This window comes from Phyllostomus discolor, chromosome 1, assembly GCF_004126475.2.
Source record: "Phyllostomus discolor isolate MPI-MPIP mPhyDis1 chromosome 1, mPhyDis1.pri.v3, whole genome shotgun sequence".
In the NCBI taxonomy this organism is placed as follows: Eukaryota; Metazoa; Chordata; class Mammalia; order Chiroptera; family Phyllostomidae; genus Phyllostomus; species Phyllostomus discolor.
Genome location: NC_040903.2, coordinates 29,387,339 through 29,400,604, shown reverse-complemented (window position 1 = coordinate 29,400,604; position 13,266 = coordinate 29,387,339). Strand labels below are relative to the sequence as shown.

General features: G+C 42.7%; 1 protein-coding gene across 2 annotated transcripts in view; it reads left to right on the top strand.

Moving 5' to 3' along the window:
* Positions 1–13,266, top strand: part of CORIN (corin, serine peptidase) — a 188,166-nt gene that overhangs the window by 169,390 nt on the left and 5,510 nt on the right. For both annotated transcript variants that reach the window (XM_028507033.2, XM_028507034.2), the window contains 5 exons: positions 1,270–1,386; positions 3,966–4,015; positions 4,164–4,338; positions 11,361–11,632; positions 13,066–13,199. In XM_028507033.2, the coding sequence (XP_028362834.1) occupies positions 1,270–1,386; positions 3,966–4,015; positions 4,164–4,338; positions 11,361–11,632; positions 13,066–13,199 (748 nt within the window). The remainder of the gene's footprint in view (positions 1–1,269; positions 1,387–3,965; positions 4,016–4,163; positions 4,339–11,360; positions 11,633–13,065; positions 13,200–13,266) is intronic.

The window sequence follows — 13,266 nt, the reverse complement described above, 5'->3', positions numbered from 1 at the left end:
TAGTAGTTTTTAAATAATTAATAATTGGGAGAAATTGTAAACTTTCTTTTATTGCCACTGAATCCTTTTTCTCTTTGCAAAAAATGGCATCTTGTATTCAAAAATGAAAGTCACTGGGCATGCAGACTCAATGCTACCACAACTTCAAGGTTTTCAGGTTCATTTGAACCCTCAGTGCTGCTTGTCCTTCTTCTACATTATCTTTGATGTGTTTCTTCTAAAAATTCCACCAGGGAACAATTCTAAGTACACATTACTTTTGTCCTCATCACATACCCCTGCTCCTCTTCATTCAAGGAGTTCAGCTCCTACGTGAAGGGTAGAAGCTATGTGACTTGGATTCTCTTGGGGAATTCTCTCTCCCTCTTCAACTCCAACAAAACACCTGCTTTCCTTTCCTTCTGCTTCCAGATTCAGAAGAAGAACTTTCCTTCCTTCCTTCTGTCTAAAACCAGCTCTGCTACCTCTTCTACCCTTTTTCGTATCAGGTGATAAAAATCCAAATAGTTTTATTTAAATTTGGGAACTGTTTCATGGAGAATAGTATACTTTATATAAAAACCTAAGTACTTTTAAAACCTAAGGTTTTATATCTTAGATGCAGTGTAACCATATATCTTTGAATGATTGAATGAGACATTCACAGAAAAGTGTTGGTGGAAGTTGAGTGAGAAAGTAGGTCAAGAACAAAATAATGTTGTTAAACTCTTGTCTCCATTTTCCAGGGTCTTTACTACTTTTTAATGCATAAAAGTTTTGCAGTATGTTGAAAAAATTCTACTTATAATTTTATTCTAAGTAGATAATAAGTGTATATTCCCTTTAGTTATTTATTTTTATTTAAAAGTATTGCTACATTGTAGGATAATAGTGGGCAATAAAAGAGAAAGAAAAAAAATCAGATGAATTTTATTTTACTTTTGACCCCTGCCTAAAGTTGCTCTTGTTTTTTAGATATTGGAGTTTTTACATCATATATGTTAGAATTCTCCCACCTCACAAAAGTTCAAATGCATGTCAGCAGAGAATGATTAAAACATCTGTAATAATTTGGATTTTTTTTTTTTTTTTGCTTCAGCATACTTTTAGTAACTTCCCCTTTTGCGGATCACATTTCATGCCAACTTTCAAATACAAATCCCCCTCTTGAAATATTGACTGATGGTTTAAAGTTTTTTTTTTTTTCTGGAAGAGAATGAGTGCCCAATAATGGTATTGCCTGGTCAAAGATCACTCTACTGTGTTTAACTCACACTTACCCTTTTTCAGAGAGCCATCTGTGACCGAATTCATACAGGGACAGGAGCAAGACCAGCAGTGGCTGACGTTACACTCTGATTGGGAGAGTCTCAACAGGACCACCTTGCATGGGCTGCTGGTGGAAGGGTAAGCCAGCCTCCATAAGGGGCACTACGGAGAGTGGATTGGGGGCAAGAGTCTGTCTTCAGAGCCCTTCTGCCTCTGACCTGAGGTACCCGAAATCTGTCACAGCCATAAAGAGCATAAACGGCTACTGGCCTGTGGATTTCAACATTGTTTGGCTTTATTTATTTTTTCTTTCTAGACATAAGGTTTTTTCCCCCTCTTGTCTAATGATGTTTTTCTTTAATGATGATTATGGAAACTATCATGGTGAGGGAGAAAGAACTTGGGTTCTAATCTTGGAGATTTTTCACTTCCTATTTGAAATAAACTCTCATGTTTGCACTTCCTACTGAGACTACATACAACTAGGTCAAAGAAGGAACTAAAGTAATGAAAACTGATAAAACTTGGAGGGGCTGAGAAAAAAAAATTGGCATGAAATGGAATTAGAACCAAGTAGGCTTGAAAGTACACCTGTGGAAGATGTTCTCTAAAAATAATGTCCTCTTAAACAGGGCCCTTGTCTATAGATAGGGGAAAGGTAAATTGAAGGAACTGATGCTAACTTAGTATTTATTACAGTATAGGGACATAGCCGTAGAATATACAAGGAATTTACTCAAAACTCACCACCCACAGATGGTAGGGGATAGCCTCTCACCTCAAACCAGGTGTAGCTGACTCCAAAGCTTTGATTAAGTCCTAGTGAAGTTGCCTTTTAAGAATGCCAAAGGAGAAAACTATAGGTGGACCATTTTTCTTTTAGAATGTCTTGACATTTCCCCCATAGACCAAACTGCAACCAAATTCCTGCACACCTGGCACCTGCACTGCCTCCTTCGGAACAACGACCTGAATCTTTCAAAGAAGTGATGTGTTTCCCCAAACGGGGAGTGCCAGCAAAGCCCCCTCGGGTCAGGTCAATGAAGACAATATCTCAGTCTAAGTCAGGAGGGGGTGGAACTGGCTCTAGTCCTTCTTCCCAACTAGATATGGGATCTTATGTAGCCAGAGCTTCCTGTAAAATAAATAGTCGAGATGGATAGTCTGGTGTCTTTTGCTAGTCCCATAAGCTATGATTTTGGATCTAACAAATAACAACTAACTATTGAGTGTTTCTTCCACGTCAGGTTCAGTGGTGAGCTCTGAGGGGTTGTAGAAGTGAATTAGAGGGATAATGAATGACCCTGGTCTCAAGGAATATACATCATATAAGTGGGCAGACAGACTAGGAGCTAGTGAACAAAGTGAATTTCAGATTTGGAAGTGCTACAGAGAAATTAAGGATCGAGAGAGAGAGAGAGAGAAGAGTGAGAGAAGAGTTACAACTTCAAGTCATGAGAAGGCAGAAAGCAAATGTGCTTTTTCTGTATTATATGATTTGTCATATACAGATAATTACACAGATTGCCATGCAAATTTAGCAAGAACTGAAAATACTGTCAGTCTTTAAAAACGAATGTGGAAATGATGCATGTAGGGATGGAAATGTACAGGGCCCAGTGCAAATAATGCCCCCCTTTTATTACAAGATCTTTTATTACAAAATCATCAGCACATAATTCTGTAACATAATAATATCACACTCAAGCACCCCACATGATGACAGTTTAGGTGAAATGTTCAAATTAAAACTATAAATTATTATCCTCATATTATTACCCTACCTACCACACTTAAGCAGGTATTACTTCTGTCAGATCCTGCGTATATATGTATATGTATATATATATGGGTATATATTTTTTCTGAGAAGTCTAGGATTTTTAGCACACCACACAGTATACTTGACAGTCCTAAAATATTTTTTGTCTTTTAAATTTACACCGTGAATAAATGCTTCATGGTTGGAAAAGAGCTTTGTTATTAAAACTAAACTGAATTCTCTGGTGTAACCACATTGAGAGATACTTAAACATGGCCCATGTTTTTGCTTTCTGAGGCTAAGTCCAATTTTTAGAAAGTTCTTCCCTCCCTGAACGCACACACTTCCTATAAATTCTACCTACTCACCCTGACCCTGCCGTCTACAGTTACACAGGACAAAGCGAATCCTCCTTCTTCCTGGCAGCTGATCGTGGGCCCATACTTGAATATCAGAGCTCTAGGCAACATTCTTTTCCAGTTTCAATGTTTTTATGTATCCATTCTCTAGCTTTTTAAAGTAATATTTTATTTCTTTCAAGCGATTTCTCAATGTTTTTTGGACATACATGCCTCTCCATGAGCATAACAATCTGACCCGGTCCCTGCTCACTGTAGATCCTAAGAAGCGGCCCAGTTCCCTCCTTTTTCTTCTCCCTACTTTCAAAATCATGGTTCGAGTTCATATGTTGGGTGGTGCCAACACGATATGGGTAACTTTGCTAACAATAGCTTCTCTTTTCACAAATGAGAACTTATATTACAATGATATTAAGTAAACTAAGAAAAGAAGCCACCCACTCTCTGTACACCCCTCCCCCGAGGTGATTCCGACAACAGCCCTGCCTTGAGAACTGGTTTCAGGTAAAAGTTGAACCCGTGTCTTGGTGGCAATGTTTGAAGTGAACAGCAAATGTGTAAATTGATATTATACCATTTCATGTTTCCTAATCTAGGCAGTCTTGTCATGGCGGAAGTAAGATTTCTCTTCTGTGTGCTAAACGAGGTGAGAGCGTGGGTGGTGCCCTGGTGAGGATGTGAGCTTCATTTAATAGGGTTGGCTTGGGGGAAATGGTCACCTGCCTGTGACCGCAAAGAGCCAGGCATCTGGCTGGGTCTGGGGTGAGTCACACGTCTTTCCCGCTCCTTGGTAGACTGTGGGCGCCGCCCTGCTGCCCGAATGAGCAAGAGGATCCTGGGGGGTCGGACGAGTCGCCCTGGAAGGTGGCCCTGGCAGTGTTCCCTGCAGAGTGAGCCCAGTGGGCACATCTGTGGCTGTGTGCTCATTGCCAAGAAGTGGGTGCTGACAGTCGCCCACTGCTTCGAGGGGTGAGCTGCACCTTTTCTTTTTCGCTTTGTTCGGATCTGATCATTTTGTCATGTGGGCATTCTTAGTACATGTAATTCTCGGAAGTCAGTTCAGTGCAAAATCCACCATTGACCTATTGGGTTGACCCAAAAGTCTGTTACGTTTTTTTTTTTTTCCATAAAATAAAAGACACATTCTTCATTTTCACCAATAACTTTATTGACTTGGTTATTTTGAGTATATTGACTATCTCCTGCTATTGGGTTCTAGTGGGTAGAGGCCAGGGGTGCTGCTAAACATCTCCCAATGCATAAGACAACCCCACAGCAAAGAATTATTTGGCAAAAATGTCAGTACTGTCAAGAAACTTCACAAACCACTTTTGACACATTCAATCAGCCATAGCACCTTCTCCATATACTGCACAAACCTTTTTTGCATTTCAGTTGCACATTTACATGTTTTGAAATAATAATGCATAATGTTGCATATTTTCTTCCATCTTCAACATAAAAATGGCTGCCCAAAAATTCAGCAATATTGATTTTTTTAAAAATGCATGCTGATATGACAGCTGTCACAATGCAGTGTAACAAAATTGTTTCGAATGAAATTAGAGACAGCTAAGCACCACTAGAGCCATGGTACAGAAAAAGCAACAGACTTTTTGGCCAGCCCAATACCTCCTGGGCCTTTTTTCTGCTTAGCCTTTTCTACCCTTGGTGTTGTCAGCCTGTGTATGTGCTGCTCATTTATTGGCAGTGGATATATGTTGCTTTTGATTTATGTCCTAAGAGGGAGGAATAGGAGGAAGTTTAGCAGATTGACTCCAGCCAGCATTGGTCTCTTTTCTAGCCCTTTTCAATACATCAAATACATGTGAAGTTAAACAAGGTTATTTACTCAAGGGGATACTACAGTGAGGTTACAGTGCTAGAGGAACTGGTGAGGAATTTTGGAAGCAGAGTTAAAGGTGCAGTGTGTATTAGTCAGGGTTCTCCAGAGAAACAGACCAATGGGAGAGAGCAGGGGGGAGAGAGAGAGAGGTAGAGAGAGGGAGAGAGAGAGTGGGGGAGAGAGAGAGGGATTTTAAGAAATTGGCTCACATGATTGTGAAGCCTTGGCAAGCTCCAAATCTAATGGGGTTTATCTAACGGGGTTTTCTGGAAGACAGGAGAATTGCAGTTCATGTCCAAAGGCAGTTGGGTGGTTGAATTTCTTCTTGCTCAGGGGAGGTACGGATTTGTTTTAGTAAATTCTCTGATTTATAAGTCGAGGCATACCTACATTATGGAGGGTAATCTGCTTTACCCAAAGTCCACTGATTTAAAAGTTAATCTTTTTTTTTATTGTGTTTTTCTCCATTGCCATTTTTCCCACTGATACCCCTGCCCTGCTGCAATCGCCACATTGTTGTCCATGTCCATGAGTCCTTTTGCCTTTTTGCTCAATCCCTCTATGCCCTAACCTCCCCCCACCACTAGCTGTCATCCTGCTCTCCATCTATGAGTCTGTCCCCATTTTCCTTATTAGTTCAGTTTATTCATTAGATTCCACATATGCGTGAAATCATATGGTACTTGTCTTTCTCTGACTGGCTTATTTCACTTAGCATAATGTTCTCCAGGTCCATCTATGCTGTCGCAAAGGATAAAATTTTCTTCTTTTTTCAGCTGAGCAGTATTCCATTGTGTAAATGTCCCATAGTTGTTCTATCCACTCATCGACTGATGGACACTTGGGCTGCTTCCATATCTTGGCAATAATACACCTTCACAGAAAAGTCCAGAGTAATGTGAGACCAAATACTTTGTCACTGTAGCCCAACCATGACAGCGCATAAAATTAGCCACAGCAGTATGCTTAAAGGGGCAGAAAAGTAAGACCAAGGGGACACTGACCCCAAACTGACAAATGTCACTGCAGAAGGTCCTCATCTGTTCCAACTATCTGTTATGCAAGTTAGGAGAAAAACAAAACAAAACAAAGCAAAACAACCCAAACAAAACAATTAACAACAAAGAAAAAACCCCTAAATACTTTTTATGCTCACAGAAGATTCTGGGGGCCAGCCACTTGGAAGAACAGGGCTGGTGCAGCTTGTCTGCACTTGGCAATGTCTGGGCATCAGCTGGAAGGCACCAGGGTGGGGGCTGCCACCCTCCCCAGTCCAGTGCCAGTGTGCCTGTGGGCTGGGCCTCAGCTCCCCTGCGTGTGGGGCTCACAGCAGGGAGATGGCATCCCAGGAAAGGAGCCAGGAGGATGCTGCGTCCTTTGTGTTCTGATGGGTGGGCCTTTGGAGGCCCTGCCTCCAAAGACCCACTACACAGCTCCTGCTGCTCCTGCTACGTGGCTGGTCAGAGCCCTCCAAGCCCCACCCAGATCCAAAGGAAAGAAACGTGAAACTCTCTTCTCCAGGGGAGGACTGTCAAAAGGTTTGAGGATATTTTTAAAACAACCACCCTACCACCAATTTTATCTGCTCTATTTTTAATAATTTTATTTTATTTAAAAATCATATTAAATAATAGGAAAATTTTAAAATAACTCACAGTTCTATCACTTAATGGATTATTTTTATTTGACTGGTTAACTTATAGGAAAACAATGCAATTTTATTTATTTATTTACCTATTTGCTTATTTTATTTTTTCTCAACTTTTCCTCTTACTGTGGAACCATGGGTTAGTTCATTAACCTCCCTGGGCCACAGTGTCCTCCTCTGTGAAATGAGGGAAATAACAGTTCCTACCTCATAGGGCTGGTGCAGGCAGGAATGAGCCAGTGGAAGGCCATGAGAACCATGCCTGGTATCAATATGTGGGACAATGATAAAGGTCAGCTCTTTTTTTTTTTTTTTAAGATTTTATTTATTTATTTTTAAAAAGGGAAGGGAGGGAGAAAGAGAGAGAGAGAGAAACATCAATGTGTGGTTGCTGGGGGCTGTGGCCTGCAACCCAGGTATGTGGCCTGACTGGGAATCGAACCTGCAACACTTTGGTTTGCAGCCCGCGCTCAATCCACTGAGCTACGCCAGCCAGGAGGTCAACTCTTTTTAAAAAATTATTACTAAAATCATGCATTCTACCCTTTCCCTTGGCATATGGCGTGAGTATTTTTGCATTTTCCTAGCACTATTTTTATCTTCTCTCACACTCACCTTTCCTTTCTCACCACCCTCACGGTAACCCCTGTTGGAGCCTGGGGAACGTCCTCCGCAGCTGTCAGCAAATACATTCCCCCCAGGGTGTCATCGTTTCCTTTTCCGATTAGAAATCACACTCTGCACTTGTGTTTGTGCAGTGGCTTTCTCTCGTAGCAGCAGATGGTGGCCATCCCCCGGGTCAACAGATACAGCTCAAATTCGTTTTCCAAAGCTAAATGATATTCTATAATATAGATTAACTGTAACTTTTTCTATTATTCCCCAGTTGATGGACATTCAGGTTAGTTCCACTTTGCTGCCATTTTAGCAGTACTGCAGTGCATCTTCTTATACAAAGCTACTCACCCACTGATGCTCTTCTTGCTACAGGATAGGGTTCCAGTGCAGATGGTTAGTTTCCATGGGCGTTGGGAAGAGGAATGCACATTTCCTTCCTTCAAGTGCTAACCTAATAGGGATCCAGGCACTTAAACAAATAATTAGACTGTAATGTGATAAGTGATTGTAAAATGGAAATGTGTATGTCCAATTATTTGACTGCTCTTTTTGGAGAAATAAAATACAAAGCATGAAACCAGTACCTCCTCTGGAGAACATTTAATGTGTAAGGCCCCAAATGATGGGACGAGTCTGTGTCGTATGTCAGGAAATACACTGCAGTGTTATTGCTTCGGAAGAGGCCAGATGTTCCCAGATGTCTTTTCCAGTTCTGATTTATAACTCCGTGATAAGCGGGAGACTATACTAGCAAGAGTACATTCATCAAAAGCTGATTACCTCAATGAATCCAACAGCTCTTTAAGGGAAACACATTCTTCATGCACTAGTTTATCCAGGTTCATACCCCACTTTTGTCATTTCCACATGTGCTGGCCAAGTTTCCTCTTTCACAGACAGACCTGTGAAGTTAAGAATAAGCTTTGCAATAGAGAAGAAGTGTGTGTTTATAATTAAGGAAATGGATAAGATATCAAAGGCCTTGGTGAAATTTTATGGAACACTGAACTCAATAGAACTGTCAGTTGGGGCCTGGCTTACCCACAAGAAATTAGAAATTGCCCAACTTCCAACAAGCCTTCATTTGAATGCGTGTTAATACCTCGGATTCTGTTTTACAGTTTCCCCAGTGGCCCTGCAAGCTTTTGGGAACTTCTAATTATAAGCCTTACTGTCTGCCGGAGCCAACAATTGCTGCAATTAATGGGATTTACTTCATATCCTGATCCTGTATTTTGGCAAAGCCAGTGTGGCTCATCTGTAGGTCTTCTCAAGCCTGTCTCTTTTAATTATATTGATGGTAAAAAAAAGTACAAATTTGTTTTGCTCTTCCACGGAGAGGTATTTATAAATCCCAAGTGAAAATTAAAAACATGAGCTACCAAGTCGATCAGATCAAGCTCCATATGCCCTAATAACCATTCAGCTTCAGCAGTCGTAAGGAAGAAAGACTTTGCCTTTCAGGGGCAAATTAACAATTTTCCTGCCTTCTTCTGCCTCTGAAAGACATAAGAATGAATATCCCAGGCTGGCACACAATTAGTAGTTATCAGAAGCATCTAATGTCTCTCCAGGAAACCTGCATAAACATTGTCATCCTTAGTCCCTAACCTGCCAGGTCACCCTCATCTCAGTTTCTCTCACAACACTTGTGTTGCTTGTCTGCGCTTCTTCCCCATCATCTCCATCCATCAGTCCCCCCATCTCACTTCTTTCTGCAGCTCACCAAGTGTCCTGGCCGGCCAGTCCTCTCACGGGGACCTCAAACTTCCTTCTTCCTAGATCTTTCTGCCATACGTACCTGGCAGACCCATCCCGATGTAAGTCTTTTAATAGCCTCAGAAAAAGGAAGTGAGACGTTTGGTCTGACTTTTTAGACTGAACCCATGTTATGTCCTCATGATTGCTGTTTTATCTTCTAGGTGCTTATGAACTATGCCAGTCATTCACAATTTGTTTTTTCATTTTACCGACTTGAGGGATTCTGTCCCTTACTGTCAGTAATAATGTCCACAAAAACAGGAATTCTCCACTTTGTATCCATGCCTCCCCTGGGGTGCTGTTTTCTGGCATCACTGGGGAGTGAGCCAGTGGGTTGTAAAAAGCCCCCAGGGACGCGGACCTGACTCCACTCTCACCACTGCCCTGCCTGCCTGTGGGGGAGCTCTCTGTCTTCCTTCCCCCTCCAGCGGAAAACATCTGGGTCAAGGACATAGCCAGCCATTGGCCTAAAATATGGGCCAATCAGAGTTTCTGGGGTTTTCCAAAACTGGGAGCTCTTCCTTTTTCAACCTTCATAGTTACTTGTTTCCTCTAGTCTTGCAGCTGTCCATCCATGCACTCCGCCCCTGCACCTGAACGTTCCCCGGCTGACCGTTGCTGGGGAATATCACACACCCGACTGCTCACTGAGCTCACGTCAATTGTATGAGCATGAATCCCAAATGGGCATCTAACAATATGGGACACTTCTAATATATTCCCACAGGAAGGTCACTTTTCTACCCTTAAAGACAAGTCTTTGACATCTTTTCCTTTTACTCTCCACTGATTTCACCTCATACTTCATGGAGAAGACGGACACCATCATACCTTTAACCTTGTCTCATCCCCAATTCCAACAAAGTACTCATGTCTATGGCTGCATCTCCTACTTTTCCTGGAGTCTGTCCCTGATCTTATTTAAGGACAATTACTTCCCCTTTTATCTTTTCATTGACTTTACTCCTTAAATCCCATTTTGCATCATCCATTTCTCCTTTTCTGGCTGGATTATTCCCTTCAGCAAACATGCCTTAATGTCATAATTCAAACCTCCTTCTCATGACTCCACAACCTTCTTCAGCTACTGCCCCTGTCAGCTACAATGCACAGTCAAAGTCCTGAAGTCACTGCAGTCACCGTCTCCACGCTTACCTCCTCCATTTTCTCCTCAAACTACTTGGAATGTGCTCTCCTCAACATCACTACAACGAATGGCATTTATTAAAATTTTTACATTTTTTTCTTTTTTATTGATTCCAAAAAGAGGGGAGAAAGGGAGGGAGAGAAACATCAATGGGTTGCCTTTCTCAGGCACCCTGACTGGGGACAGAACCCATAACCCGGGCATGTGCCCTCCCTGAGAATCAATCCCATGACCTTTCAGTTTGCGGGACGATGCCCAACCAACTGAGCTACACTGTCTAGGGCTCAGAGTCTTTAGTGACTTCTGTCTTGCCATGCTCGATGGGAATTTTCAGTTTCTGACTCACTGGAATCCTCCCCAGTATTTCGTCACTACATCCTTCTTGAAATACTTTTCAGTTTTCTTTTAGAGTAACAAAACAATTTCTTGTTTTCCTCTTATTTCCCTGATCTAGTCTTTTATTTTTATTTTCTGTCTCCTTTTTTAAGGGCAGTAAAATTTTAGTACCCATAGCTTTCGTGGACCATAGCTGCATCCCCCTAAAAGTCATATGTTGAAACTCTAACCCCCAATAGGATGGTATTAGGAGGCAGGGGCCATTGGGAAGTAAATTAGATTATGAGAGTGGAACCCCCATGGTGGGATTAGTGTCCTGATAAGGAGAGGAAGAAAGCCTGCTCTCTCCCTTTTAACCACACAAGGACACCACAGGAAGAAGCCGACTAGAACCCAGAAAGAGGGCCTTCAGCAGGCCGAGCAGGTGATGCCCTGACCTCAGACTTCTGGCCTCCAGAACCGTCAGAAACAAATACTTAGAGTTTAAGCTATCCAGGCTATGGTAATTTGTTGCAGCAACCCAACCTAAAACAAGGGTCCAGTTCTTGACTTTCTTATCCATCTTCACTCACATGGAGCTGAGTTTTCTCTCCAGTGAGTTTAAGATGCCAAAAGCTCTCGAATTGTTATTTTAGGAGAGAGAGTGCCGCAGTTTGGAAGGTGGTGTTTGGCATCAACAATCTAGACCACCCATCGACGTTCATGCAGACGCGCCTCGTGAAGACCATCATCCTGCACCCTCGCTACAGTCGAGAGGTGGTGGACTATGACATCAGCATAGTGGAGCTCAGTGAAGACATCAACGAGACCAGCTACGTCCGGCCGGTCTGCCTGCCCAGCGCGGAGCAGTCGTTAGAACCTGACACATACTGCTACATCACAGGCTGGGGCCACATGGGCAACAAAAGTAAGCCAGGGTCATCAGCAGCACTTTCCTTTCAGCTTGTAACCAAAAAACCCTGCGTTCCTTGCTTGCCTTTGGCAGTGATCTCCCATGTCACTTCTAAAGGTGCAGACACAGATGGTAAATACTAAGCAGGTGTGTGTCACAGTCTCCCCTCCATGCAAATGATAGATGTCAATAAGGCACTTAAATCTGCTCAGAAGCAACCTCAAAAATGCTTGTCCACACCTCAGAACCTTTCTCTGGGGAGCCAGAACCAATGTTTTGGAGCTACCATGCAAGGTGAGACCTGGCAGTCATCCCTGCGTGGACTGTCTCCGCCAATGATATGCGCTCTCTGCAGGCAAACCCACTGGGCACCTCTCTCTAGCGGTTGGCACTTCCACTCCCGCAGCCGGGCTGCACTCACATTTCCAACCCTGGGTGACGACTGGTTTTGTCGACTTTTTGTGACACAACCTGTAAGTCGTTCTACAATGAAAACCGATTTGCTATTTGCCTACTTAAATTGATTAAAATAGTTTGGCTCCCTAGTGACTTAAACATATAAAACAAAGAAATTTAAAAATGTGTACTACTTACTCCCAGCCCCAAATGGGACTCTCATTTTGCTAGACCTCTTAGAGTTTAGAACAAGAATTTCATCTATGAGACCTTTTCGTTAAAGGCCGCTCCGTATCAAGGGTACGGCCATGGCTCTTCTGCCCAACAAGGTACCCTCACACACACACCGCCTCACCATCGCCATCCAAGAGGGGGACAGGGTGGATAGTTTAGTGGAGTGGCAAAACCACTAAAGATTTGAGTCCCTTGCTATTCTTTGAGAACTTTCAAGCAACATGGGGGATTCACATATTCCTCTCTGACCCTAAGGGATGATTTTGTCCCTTTCAACATCTCTCTGTCCTGTCCTCTAGGATTAAAGGTTCTCACCTCAAATAATGGCCACTGTAGCCCATGGTGAGACACATTCTCTAAACCAAGGAGACAGAGGGCAGACCCCTCCTGCTAGCATGCACAGGTGTGTGTGGCGGAGCAGGACTGACCTGCGGAGCCGACGCTGAGCTGGCTGCCTCCTATCTGGGGCAGAGCTGTGGCTTCATTGTTTTCCATTTCATTGTGGTGGCTGCTGTTATTATTGCAGCATGTACAATAAGAGGGGAAAAGTGTGAGCCACGTTATCTAACCAAGTGACTTAGCCACTCTGTACCTCGCTTTTCTCAATAAAATAAAGGGGTTTGACTAGATGATTGCCATTGACACTTCTAATAAGAAAATTCTGATTCCAAACAAGCCTTGTCTTTGAAATGACATTTTAAGTAAGGAATAAGGTTTTGGGGGTATAAAAATATGTGACTGCTCTCATACATGACTGGCCTCATTTTTGAGCCATTTACCCTCTTGCGTATCTTATGTCTTCTTTTTCACGACGCCAGTGCCTTTCAAGCTGCAGGAGGGAGAAGTCCGCGTCATTTCCCTGGAGCAGTGCCAGTCCTACTTTGACATGAAGACCATCACTGCGCGGATGATATGCGCCGGCTACGAGTCCGGCACAGTCGACTCGTGCATGGTAGGTTGTGCCCTGCTGACTCAGGCGATTCTTTTCAGCAATAACCGTGATGCGTCCGTAGAAACTC